We start from the raw sequence: 14,295 nt of genomic DNA on the forward strand, positions 1-14,295 counted from the left end.
TTATGTGGAAGCAAGTATATATATGGGGAATTTTGATTGAAGGAGTAAGCATATTCTATTAAGTTAACGGATAAAATTAAGTGTTACAATATGTTTGTCAACAACTATTAAAGACAATTATTAATCAATAACGGGTTGTAGTACTATTTACTGGGTGGACACAATATGGAGTCGATAAAGATGTAAATAACTTTACTTAGTGGAAACAATAGGAAGTAGATAAACGTTCATATTACTGCATTGGAGGAAACAAATTACGGATGTTCTATAAAATGTATCATGAAAATGAATCCATGACGAGAAACCTACCTAAAGTGATGAGTGATGACAATGAATTATTGACGATTCTACCACGTTTGCTATACAACGCCAGTTTTGATTGGTTTAAAACCGTGTATTATTTGCCAGTAATCCACTCTCGTGTAAATAATACACGCTCGTGAGACACGGCTGTTACAACCTTTCCCCTCCAAATTCGTGCATTTGCAAACAATCATTGCGGCGCCAAAACGTTTGAACGTCGGAGATCGTGTATTTTACAACGGAGAAATTTATCAAATCTCTCCGAAATTTTGTTTAACAAAACATGGACCTTTAATAGGACGTGTAAAGCGTCGATTACAATAACGTGTTAGGGGATGAATTCGCACGTCTTTCTCATTGTGTCTTTCACGGTAAAAAGGCGGATTGAGAGTTTTCGTCTTGGGATTGACGTCAGCTTTTGAATATTCATTAGCACGCGCGCCTTATCGTTCCTGTGAATTGTAACAGCCATGTAGCGACACATTTCCCGGGGTTTCTTCATGTATGTTCTTTGCCGTTTTTCTATTAGGAAGAGGTAGAGCTCGGAACTAAACAGTTCATGGTAGAATAGAAATAATCAACTTTGACTCGTGTATTGTTGCAGGATATACAACGAGGACAAGGATATTTTGCAATTTTAATTAATAACTTAGGCCTGAGGCCTTCGTTATTAATCTAATTGCAAAACATCCTTGTCCTCGTTGTATATCCTGCAACAATACACGAATCGTCGTTAATTATTTCTTAAGTAACCTACCTAACCTGATCAAAATGAGTGGTGAAAATGAATAATTGACGAGTAACCTACCTAACCTGATCACTGACGAATAAATTACCTAAGTTTTCACGTGTTACCATAGGTCTAAAGGAATACTGGTGGAGAGCTCTTCATAAAAAAAGAAACACTTGGCAATGTCCAAAATTTTAATCTTCATCATCTTAAGTATATTTTTATATGAAAATAACTGCATGTTATATACTACTTTTTGTAACACCAGAATATGTGACAGAAGTACCCTAATAAAAAGTGTATAGGTCATGAAAAGACTTCGTCTTTACAATTTGTCTGAGGGGTGTATTGAGTGACTAGTACAAACATAGATATACAAGGTACATAGATTATATTTACTGACAGTTCAAGAGGAAAAAAAAACACACACACACGAAACAGACAAATGATTTAAACTCTCGACCCACCATATCTGGAGTCTGACATTTATAACAGTCACCTATACATAGTAAGTCTGGAGTCTGACATTGATTATAACGGTCACCTATACATAGTAAGTCTGAAGTCTGACATTGAGTATAACGGTTACCATACATAGTAAGTCTGGCGTATGACATTGAGTATAACGGTCACCTATACATAGTAAGTCTGGAGTCTGACATTGAGTACAACGGTCACCTATACATAGTACGTCTAGAGTCTGCCATTGAGTATAACGGTCACCTATACATAGTAAGTCTGGAGTCTGACATTGAGTATAACGGTTACCATACATAGTAAGTCTGGCGTATGACATTGAGTATAACGGTCACCTATACATAGTAAGTCTGGAGTCTGACATTGAGTACAACGGTCACCTAAACATAGTACGTCTAGAGTATGCCATTGAGTATAACGGTCACCTATACATAGTAAGTCTGGAGTCTGACATTGAGTATAACGGTCACCTATACATAGTAAGTCTGGAGTCTGACATTGAGTATAACGGTCACCTATACATAGTAAGTCTGAAGTCTGACATTGAGTATAACGGTCACCTATACATAGTAAGTCTGGAGTCTGACATTGAGTATAACGGTCACCTATACAGAGTAAGTCTGGAGTCTGACATTGAGTATAACGGTCACCTAGTCTGGAGTCTGACATTGAGTATAACGGTCACCTATACATAGTAAGTCTGGAGTCTGACATTTATAACAGTCACCTATACATAGTAAGTCTGGAGTCTGACATTTATAACAGTCACCTATACATAGTAAGTCTGGAGTCTGACATTGAGTATAACGGTCACCTGTACATAGTAAGTCTGGAGTCTGACATTGAGTATAACGGTCACCTATACACAGTAAGTCGAGTCTGACATTGAGTATAACGGTCACCTATACATCGTAAGTCTGGAGTCTGACATTGAGTATAACGGTCACCTTACATAGTAAGTCTGGAGTCTGACATTGAGTATAACGGTCACCTATATATACGTCTTGAGTCTGACATTGAGTATAACGGTCACCTAAACATACGTCTGGAGTCTGACATTGAGTATAACGGTCACCTATACTTAGTAAGTCTGGAGTCTGACATTGAGTATAACGGTCACCTATACATAGTAAGTCTGGAGTCTGACATTTATAACGGTCACCTATACATAGTAAATCACCTATTCATACATTTGTACAACTTGCTATACAGTATACATCATACATATCGAGTTTCTATTCGTACAATATGTACTAAAGATGTTTTGAAATGTTATTTTGACACAGCTTGTGCTTGTAACATTTTTTTTACTTAAACGTTACCATCAATAAGCAAATTTATATCGTTAATAAGTTCAACAATGTTATGTATGTAGCCTTCACTAAATGTGGTAATAACATTAATGTTACTTGTACCAGGATGTATTACAACTCGTTTTGCCGTCGTTCGAAAGCGGCCAAAGATAAATATATCCACTGTTTAAGATATTTTTCACAAGAACCCCTAGAGAAATAGTTGACCTGCCAGTCTGTCAAAGTGTTTTAATACTTATTAATTAACCTTTTTGTAACCATGTGTGATGGAATCCCGCTTGTTTAAGGAAACACGTATAACGCTGTCAATACCTTTACAAGAATATCCTCGACCACAGGCAAGAGTACAGAATCCTTGGTTGTAAAAATCACATTCACAACAAAATGACAAAAGTAAATGTTCAAATAACAACATATTGTCGTCAAATAATGTATTCCTGTACTTGGCAGAAATTCTTGTCTCGTAAAAAAATCTCCTTGATAAATCCCTTGCTTCGGCAGATATTCCAGTCTCGTGAAAAAAATCTTGATAAATCCCTTACTTCGGCAGATACTCCAGTCTCGTGAAAAAATTCTCCTTGATAAATCCCTTCCTTCAGCGAATATTCCAATTTTGTAAAAAATAATATCTTTCATAAATCCCTTTACTTAGGCAGATAAACGAATTCCAGTCAGGTGACTATTCTGGGTCAATTTATCCCCATCTATATATAATCTACACAACACACAACATATTCTAGCTTCAGTGATAAAATGGCTCGGATGGCACGATTGTCTGAATCTAGTACAAATAAGGCAGATATAAGCAGGGCTATATTCCCGGGTCGACGGATTCATTGATATAATTAAAATTTCAACATTTAGCTAACATTGTCCACAAACAAACTTTCACTTCATTCGCCCTACACCATTGTTTTATGAGCACCATCTAACAGCGTTGGGGTCTGATACACTCAGATATCAGCACAGTCCACCCAGGCACATCGTATGGCCTGCGGGTCGGCGATGTTCAGGTACTCATTACCAAATGAGATGGACGGCTTGGCGTCCGGGAATAACCTCCTCTCCAAAGCCTCTAACTTGGTCATGAATGCCGGGATGATATCTATACAAGGACGCTGATTCTTGACTAGGTTGAACGCCTGTCGCAGGAGGAAGTTCTCTTGACTCATCATGTACTGAATCGCAGCAGCTGCCGCACGTGACTTGCCGTGATAGCTATGAACAAGCACTCGCTTCCCGCGATGCCTTGCAGCCACAATGAACTTGTTTATTTCCGGAAAATATGCCTCGATATCCTCCGTGTCTTTATCCTCCAACTGAATTATGAGCCGGGATCGAAAATGCTGGTTCTCCTCGGGGCAGATGCAGGGACAGTGGAGTTTCTTTGAGGAGGGGACGTCTGCCGCGGCACAGTTACTTATGTCCAGTACACAGTCAATTTTGAGTCGACAGAGCAACGGCTCGTTATACGCCGCCTCCACGCTTCCTATAAACAGATGGTCCAGAAGCTGTGACACGTGGTCGTTCCGGTACATTCTGGACTGGAGATGTTCCGACAAACTGGTGCTACTGCTATGAACTTGAGCAAGTTTGGAGTTAGGCGGCACGTCCGAGAAGCTCCGTGTGAGGACTTGTTTTATCGCGCCTAGTTGCGGGACTCTATGTAAGCTCTGAGCACTTCTACTCTTACTCCGCGTTAGACGCGGTTTTGAAGCTTTAGTTGCTTGAGTTTCGTAGGTCTGACAGTCGTTCGACTTGTCGACGGAATGAGTAAAAGAAGTTGTAAATAATATGTCAGTTTTGTTAAATACTTTGACCTGTGGATTCGATTTATCTGTTGTAAAGTCTGGTATGGACAGATATTGCACTGCAGTGAAGGTTTTCTCCTTTTCACTTACAGATTCACTACTCTCCTTAACTACTAGATTTTGAGTGGATGAACCTCCGTGAAGATTTCTTCTGTTTGTTTTAAAGGAACTGATAAAATTAAGTGGAAGTAGGTGTTTCTGAACAAGATCTGCTATCTTAGTTCTAGGCTGAGCAGACGAAGTAACGGGCTTTGCCTCTGAGGAACTCTTTTTGAAGAAGAGATCTTTGAGTGAAGTAGATTTTTGTATTTTTGGGTGTAGCTTCTGGGAAAACAATGAACCAGCTGGAGTGGTAGAAGTGCCAGCTGCAACAAGATTGGCGGATGAAGATGCAGGAAGTAGTGCTTTGGTCGGACGTACTACATGGTCGTTATAGTGATGATTCTCAGTAGACATTCTATTGCATCTGAAACGATCAAACGAAAACAGTAATATAATACATAATATAAAACAGTAGCATACAATAACACACGACAGGTATAGTATACTGTAACACACGACAGGTACAGTATACTGTAACACACGACAGGTACAGTATACTGTAACACACGACAGGTACAGTATACTGTTACACACGACATGTACAGTATAATGTAACACACGACAGGTGCAGTATACTGTAACACACGACAGGTGCAGTATACTGTAACACGACAGGTATAGTATACTGTAACACACGACAGGTATAGTATACTGTAACACGACAGGTACAGTAACACACGACAGGTACAGTAACACACGACAGGTACAGTATACTGTAACACACGACAGGTATAGTATACTGTAACACACGACAGGTACAGTATACTGTTACACACGACAGGTACAGTATACTGTAACACACGACAGGTACAATATACTGTAACACACGACAGGTATAGTATACTGTAACACACTACAGGTTTAGTATACTGTAACACACGATAGGTACAGTATACTGTAACACACGACAGGTACAGTATACTGTAACACACGACAGGTATAGTATACTGTAACATACGACAGGTACAGTATACTGTAACACTCGACAGGTACAGTATACTGTAACACACGACAGGTACAGTATACTGTAACACACGACAGGTACAGTATACTGTAACACACGACAGGTATAGTATACTGTAACACACGACAGGTACAGTATACTGTAACACACGACAGGTACAGTATACTGTAACACACGACAGGTACAGTTTACTGTAACACACGACAGGTATAGTATACTGTAACACACGACAGGTACAGTTTACTGTAACACACGACAGGTACAGTATACTGTCACACACGACAGGTACAGTATACTGTAACACACGACAGGTACAGTTTACTGTAACACACGACAGGTGCAGTATACTGTAACACACGACAGGTGCAGTATACTGTAACACACGACAGGTACAATACTGTAACACACGACAGGTGCAGTATACTGTAACACACGACAGGTATAGTATATTGTAACACGACAGGTATAGTATACTGTAACACACGACAGGTACAGTATACTGTAACACACGACAGGTACAGTATACTGTAACACACGACAGGTATAGTATACTGTAACACACGACAGGTACAGTATACTGTAACACACGACAGGTATAGTATACTGTAACACACGACAGGTACAGTATACTGTAACACACGACAGGTATAGTATACTGTAACACACGACAGGTACAGTATACTGTAACACACGACAGGTACAGTATACTGTAACACACGACAGGTACAGTATACTGTAACACACGACAGGTACAGTATACTATAACACACGACAGGTACAGTATACAGTTACACACGACAGGTACAGTATACTGTAGCACACGACAGGTATAGTATACTGTAACACACGACAGGTACAGTATACTGTAACACACGACAGGTACAGTATACTGTAACACACGACAGGTACAGTATACTATAACACACGACAGGTATAGTATACTGTAGCACACGACAGGTACAGTATACTTTTAAACACGACAGGTCTGGCGTGTGTTGCAGTATACTGTACATGTCGTGTGTCCTTGGCAATAGTTTAAACATTATTTTCTGTAGCATAGCAGCATATTTTTGACCAATATAAGGCCCAGGATTATGGGAGGGCTGAAGTATCACAATACTATGATGTAGCATACATGTAGATCATGCAATGCATACAGCATGCGCCTTGGAAGTAGGACAAAAATGAAGTGTCGATATACGAATATGGAGACAATATTTTTTTTATCGGATCTTTAACCATATTTGTCCCCAACGTACTTCTTTAAATCTGGAATGCAAATTAGCATTTGTTAAAAATTCCAGTTGATAATATAACCGTTTGATTATTACACGGAGGTTATGCCTCCTTTTCAGGTACAGGTAGGTTTTACAGTAATAAGCTATTTTTAGTTGATTTTCCTATCGACCTGAATCAACTGTGATAATTTCCTCGGTGATAAATCAATGAAGTTTGCTGTGTGATAGCGAATGAAGAGGCGTTGTCGGTAGGCCCGGGGCCGAGCACTTCTTTGCTAATTATATATTGATTCACCACGACTAACTCATGGCCACGTGAAAGGCATCATATATCATCATGTACCAGACGGCAGGACGGGAGATGTAGCGACCCAGTAAACGCCATGTTTATACATATAGCAACATAACCTCTATGGTTATAAAAAAAAAAAAACGATTACACAATGTAATTTCTATTGTTCCTAATAACAATGATTATAATAGTCGTCAGCAATAGCAGCGTGTAATATCACCAGGACTTAAATTGATCAGTACATGAGGCCCGTAGGTCTAATTAACGGTTACCAGAGTCCTCATATCTTTATAAAGATATAGTTTATTTTTGCTTTGGTTTTAAAGCATGTGCAGTATCATCATGGGATAACCACTATTGGATCAATGTAAGATTGGTATTTTCTCTCACTTACATATGTAACAGAGCGCAGGATTAATTCAATTTAAATCACTGCCTCCGCTAGGGATCGAACCTGGGGCCTCTGGCTTACTAGTCTTACGCTCAACCGATCGAGCTAATGTCGTATGTGTGTGTTTATTTTTGACACTGATCGGGGGGAAAAAATGGTGTTCAAAATAAAACAAAATGTCAAAAATTGAGATTTGAATTAAAACCTTAAATCTATAACCTAGCAATGTTCTTATTTGCTAAAAATGTATTTCGTGATTGCAATAGATATTTCATTAAAGGACCGTAAAGTTGCTCATTTGAATTTCAAGGTCAAAATAAAAACAGGGTTTAGACATATTAAGTCAAATCTGGTAAAACCAATGCCCCTATTGTTTGCTTTAGACTCTTGTGAGCAAGCCGACATGGCTATGTTGTGCAATACAAACGAGCGAATTATGTCCAACTGATACATGCATCAGTATAAAACAGAATGATGACCGTGTAAACATAAAGGAATAAGTATAAAACAGAATGATGACTGTAAACATAAAGGAATAAGTATAAAACAGAATGATGACCGTGTAAACATCAAGGAATAAGTATAAAACAGAATGATGACTGTGTAAACATAAAGGAATAAGTATAAAACAGAATGATAACCGTGTAAACATAAAGGAATAAGTATAAAACAGAATGATAACCGAGTAAACATAAAGGAATAAGTATAAAACAGAATGATAACCGTGTAAACATAAAGGAATAAGTATAAAACAGAACGATAACCGTGTAAACATAAAGGAATAAGTATAAAACAGAATGATAACCGTGTAAACATAAAGGAATAAGTATAAAACAGAATGATAACCGAGTAAACATAAAGGAATAAGTATAAAACAGAACGATAACCGTGTAAACATAAAGGAATAAGTATAAAACAGAACGATAACCGTGTAAACATAAAGGAATAAGTATAAAACAGAACGATAACCGTGTAAACATAAAGGAATAAGTATAAAACAGAATGATGACCGTGTAAACATAAAGGAATAAGTATAAAACAGAATGATGACCGTGTAAACATAAAGGAATAAGTATAAAACAGAATGATGACCGTGTAAACATAAAGGAATAAGTATAAAACAGAATGATGACTGTGTAAACATAAAGGAATAAGTATAAAACAGAATGATGACTGTGTAAACATAAAGGAATAAGTATAAAACAGAATGATGACCGTGTAAACATAAAGGAATAAGTATAAAACAGAATGATAACCGAGTAAACATAAAGGAATAAGTATAAAACAGAACGATGACCGTGTAAACATAAAGGAATAAGTATAAAACAGAATGATGACTGTGTAAACATAAAGGAATAAGTATAAAACAGAATGATGACTGTGTAAACATAAAGGAATAAGTATAAAACAGAATGATGACTGTGTAAACATAAAGGAATAAGTATAAAACAGAATGATGACCGTGTAAACATAAAGGAATAAGTATAAAACAGAATGATGACTGTGTAAACATAAAGGAATAAGTATAAAACAGAATGATGACTGTGTAAACATGAAGTAATAAGTATAAAACAGAATGATGACCGTGTAAACATAAAGGAATAAGTATAAAACAGAATGATGACCGTGTAAACATAAAGGAATAAGTATAAAACAGAACGATAACCGTGTAAACATAAAGGAATAAGTATAAAACAGAACGATAACCGTGTAAACATAAAGGAATAAGCATAATACAGAATGATAACCGTGTAAACATAAAGGAATAAGTATAAAACAGAACGATAACCGTGTAAACATAAAGGAATAAGTATAAAACAGAATGATAACCGAGTAAACATAAAGGAATAAGTATAAAACAAAATGATGACTGCGTAAACATAAAGGAATAAGTATAAAACAGAATGATAACCGCGTAAACATAAAGGAATAAGTATAAAACAGAACGATAACTGTAAACATAAAGGAATAAGTATAAAACAGAATGATGACCGTGTAAACATAAAGGAATAAGTATAAAACAGAACGATAACCGTGTAAACATAAAGGAATAAGTATAAAACAGAACGATAACCGTGTAAACATAAAGGAATAAGTATAAAACAGAATGATAACCGTGTAAACATAAAGGAATAAGTATAAAACAGAATGATGACTGTGTAAACATAAAGGAATAAGTTTAAAACCGAATGATAACCGTGTAAACATAAAGGAATAAGTATAAAACAGAATTATGACAATGTAAACATAAAGGAATAAGAACAGAACAAGAATATGGTTTCCATGACGTCTTAGTACTTGCCTCAAGTAACATTGTGAAACATGTTCAAACCGTCGATTTGACAGTGTCGTGCAGGATACCGAAAGCAATGTGTTGATTGCGGCGTTGTACCCGAATATAAGTGTCCATTCTCTTTAGACAAGTTATATTTGTGTTCGTACAAATATGGAAGAGTTAAATTGAACGTCGATATCATTGGACACAGATTTCACGAGCATTGAAAGGTGTTTATATGTCAATCTCTAAGTCAATGGTATGACCAATACCTAGATTAATTCTCTTTACTTTTCATAGGTTGATATTAGGCTGTTGGCATGTCGTGGTTACAGAACCCAATATGGCGATTGCAGTTGGTTAGTTTTGTTCCGGTAGCGGAAGTGAAGAAATGACCAAAATTATCTTGATGGCACCGGTTACTTTTCCCAAACATTCGCCAACCAAAGCCATTATCACATAAATAAAAAAATACCCAAAAGAAAAGTCGCTTATCTTGGAGCACCTACCCAATGAAGGGATACTGATAGATCCCCAAAAGTATATGTCAGGATTTTACCAAGTTCCTAAATTTAAATGAGCCACGGGTGTTCTGAGGATACAGTGGATATTATCGGTGTTTTTAAGACTACTCATTTTATCAAAACCCGACCACATTATTCTAAGAAAGGCCACGAAGACCAATATGACTTCTTAGTCAAATATCAAACGTACACAAACAGTGAATTGATCCTAGGGAAGCTCAAAAAATAACGTTCGACAAGGTAAAGGGACATATTAACGAAGTTAGCAGTACCTGAAATACTGGAGTACTCAGCTTGAAACAAAGAGTACATGTAACAAACGTCACAATATACATACCGTGTTCACACCACCGGAACTCGACCTACAACCACTCCCGAAGTTTATATGTAACACGTTTAGCACAGACCAAAGACTACTGTTAACGTATCGTAGGTAGGTTGTTACTAAAACCAAACCGAGAAAAAAGGTGTTTTGTTTTTATTTAAACCCTACTCTTCCCTTACTCCTCCGCGTGTAATGTGAACTGTTGACCTCGCTCAAACTAGAATAACTCTATGTGCCATGTCTGCAGGGACTGTCAAAGATCGTCAATAAACGACACACCTGACAGGTTAAAGATAAAATGTAGAAGACTGATTAGTCAAGTAAACAAGAGGTGTTGGAGAACAGCATAGCTTTTAAATAATTAAAATATATTAATTGGTATGGTTTCGCAAATTGCATTAATAATATTTATATTGTTTAGTTGATCAGATTGTGTATTCATGCAATTTTCAAAAACCATACCAGTTTATATATATAACATAGTAACACAAGTGACGAAGGAAGACAACTTTTTGACTCGTGCCCTGACGGGGCCTCGAACTCACGATCTACGGCACCCAATCGCCTAGTCAGAAATACCAGCAGCTTATACCGCTGCGCCACATCGACGTTCTTAAAAAAAGAACGTTTCAATGGCGCAGTGATAGTCGGCCCGATACTCTGACATCCCACAAACGTCAGGGAGGCCGAAAACATTCTTCCTGATCACCCTACAAACGTGAGGGAGGCCGAAAGGACCCTCCCTTATCATCCTACAAACGTGAGGGAGGCCGAAAGGACTCTCCCTTATCATCCTACAAACGTGAGGGAGGCCGAAAGGACTCTCACTTAACACCATACAAACGTCAGGGAGGCCGAAACAATGCTCCCTTAACATCCTACAAACGTGAGGGAGGCCGAAAGGACTCTCCCTTAACATAACACAAACGTCAGGGAGCCCGAAATGACTCTCCCTTAACATCCTACAAACGTGAGGGAGGCCGAAAGGACTCTCCCTTAACATAACACAAACGTCAGGGAGCCCGAAATGACTCTCCCTTAACATCCTACAAACGTGAGGGAGGCCGAAAGGTCTCTCCCTTAACATCCTACAAACGTGAGGGAGGCCGAAATGACTCTCCCTTAACATCCTAGAAACGTCAGGGAGGCCAAAAGGACTCTCCCTTAACATCCTACAAACGCCAGGGAGGCCAAAAGGACTCTCCCTTAACATCCTACAAACGTCAGGGAGGCCGAAAGGACCCTCCCTTAACATCCTACAAACGTCAGGGAGGCCGAAAGTCTTCACCTTAACATCACACAAACGTTTAGAGACAGAAAGCAAGCTGTGATTCCAATTTGCCGCTAGAAGTAGACTTCCTCACAAAGAAGGCTTCTATTACTCCGATGGTTGCCGATCGTCTTACCAGATAGTTCAGCCTTATCGTATCCTGACAGCGCGTGCGACTGTTATGCTTTAGCATTTGATTTGATTCTATACTTTAATGTCGCCATAGCGACAGGGTAACTTCGAAGGTCAATTACTACACGTTAATAACTAAAGCGAGAGCTCTGAAAGACAGCCCACAGACTGAAACATTTTATGGAGAACGTCTGCCAAAGAAATAATTATGTGGAACATTTTAATTTCAGAAATAGAAATAACAAGAATTCTACGGAAGTGGATGTGTCACCAGCGCCGAAAGTTTGGTGATTACAAGAGGTATTGCACGGGAAAAAAAATTTCCTATTTTATAGTAACAGTAACCTTGACCTTCGATCTTTGGACCAGTAAAAACAATCTCTCCCTTCATCTCTGGTGGTCATTACGTAGCACGACGTTGTACACATGGTTTGTCTAATATAACTTGCACGATGACCAAACAACTCATGCCTATTCCAGCGTCGTCCTCGATAGACATTTGAAGAGTGGTACGAATGCTACGTTGTCTAAAATTGGAACGGTCCTCCTAATAATGGAAAATAAAATATCATTCCGAGTGAAAATGCACATGAACAGGAAGTGAGGTCACATTTAGAAGCGTTGTAGACGACTTTGGCTAGTGATGCTATTTTCATTTGATTACTGGAAAAAGCAGGCGTCATATATGTATCACTTTGTCGGCGTCGTCGGCGGCGTCGTCTGTGTCGTCGGCGTCGTCCGCACGTTTCCGTGCGATAAATCAGGCCGATCAAACTCAAACTTTATGCATATTTTTCTTATCTCTAGTGTTTGTTCCTATAATATACAGAAAAATAGTCTACCAACATTTTCACAAAGGAGTCTTCGAGATCGAGATGTACAAGGGCTAATTTAAGTAACAATGAACTCTAACTTTATTATAGTTATAGGGTAAATTTGAGTAATAGTGAACTCTTACTTTATAATAGTTATAGGATAAATTTAGTAATAGTGAACTCTTTCTTTATAATAGTTATAGGATAAATTTAGTAATAGTGAACTCTTACTTTATAATAGTTATAGGATAAATTTAGTAATAGTGAACTCTTACTTTATAATAGTTATAGGATAAATTTAGTAATAGTGAACTCTTACTTTATAATAGTTATAGGATAAATTTAGTAATAGTGAACTCTTACTTTATAATAGTTATAGGATAAATTTAGTAATAGTGAACTCTTACTTCATAATAGTTATAGGGTAAATTAAGTAATAGTGAACTCTTACTTTATATTAGTTAGAGGGTAAATTTGAGTAATAGTGAACTCTTTCTTTATATTAGTTAGAGGGTAAATTTAGTAATAGTGAACTCTTTCTTTATAATAGTTAGAGGGTAAATTTAGTAATAGTGAACTCTTTCTTTATATTAGTTAGAGGGTAAATTTAGTAATAGTGAACTCTTACTTTATAATAGTTAGAGGGTAAATTTAGTAATAGTGAACTCTTTCTTTATAATAGTTAGAGGGTAAATTTAGTAATAGTGAACTCTTTCTTTATAATAGTTAGAGGGTAAATTTAGTAATAGTGAACTCTTTCTTTATAATAGTTAGAGGGTAAATTTAGTAATAGTGAACTCTTTCTTTATAATAGTTAGAGGGTAAATTTAGTAATAGTGAACTCTTTCTTTATATTAGTTAGAGGGTAAATTTAGTAATAGTGAACTCTTACTTCATAATAGTTATACGGTAAATTTGAGTAATACTGAACTTTTTCTTTATAATAGTTAGAGGGTAAATTTAGTAATAGTGAACTCTTTCTTTATAATAGTTAGAGGGTAAATTTAGTAATAGTGAACTCTTACTTCATAATAGTTATAGGGTAAATTTAGTAATAGTGAACTCTTACTTTATATTAGTTAGAGGGTAAATTTAGTAATAGTGAACTCTTACTTCATAATAGTTATAGGGTAAATTTAGTAATAGTGAACTCTTTCTTTATATTAGTTAGAGGGTAAATTTAGTAATAGTGAACTCTTACTTCATAATAGTTATAGGGTAAATTTAGTAATAGTGAACTCTTACTTTATTATACTTTATTTTGCCCTGCCCATAGGAACCCTGGGGCGGGAACTATATAATTCACAATTTTTGTTGATGAATTTCCATGGAA

The 14,295-nt window shown here is 37.0% G+C and overlaps 1 protein-coding gene across 15 annotated transcripts in view; it reads right to left on the reverse strand.

Annotated features, from left to right (window-relative positions):
* Positions 1 to 1,214: 1,214 nt before the first annotated feature.
* Positions 1,215 to 14,295, reverse strand: part of LOC117328295 — a 28,276-nt gene continuing 15,195 nt past the window's right edge. The window contains exons 2-3 of one of the 15 annotated variants that reach the window (XR_004532965.1): positions 2,631 to 5,100; positions 1,215 to 2,160 (exon numbers count right to left, since the gene is read on the reverse strand). Coding sequence is in view for 1 of the 15 variants with exons in the window: in XM_033885821.1 (XP_033741712.1) it covers positions 3,777 to 5,090 (1,314 nt within the window). In the remaining 14 variants the exon portion in view is untranslated. Of the gene's footprint in view, positions 5,101 to 14,295 lie in introns of all 15 variants that reach the window. The other 14 variants (XR_004532952.1, XR_004532964.1, XR_004532962.1 and 11 more) reach the window with 14 other exon arrangements.

Source organism: Pecten maximus, chromosome 5, assembly GCF_902652985.1.
Source record: "Pecten maximus chromosome 5, xPecMax1.1, whole genome shotgun sequence".
Classification (NCBI taxonomy): Eukaryota; Metazoa; Mollusca; class Bivalvia; order Pectinida; family Pectinidae; genus Pecten; species Pecten maximus.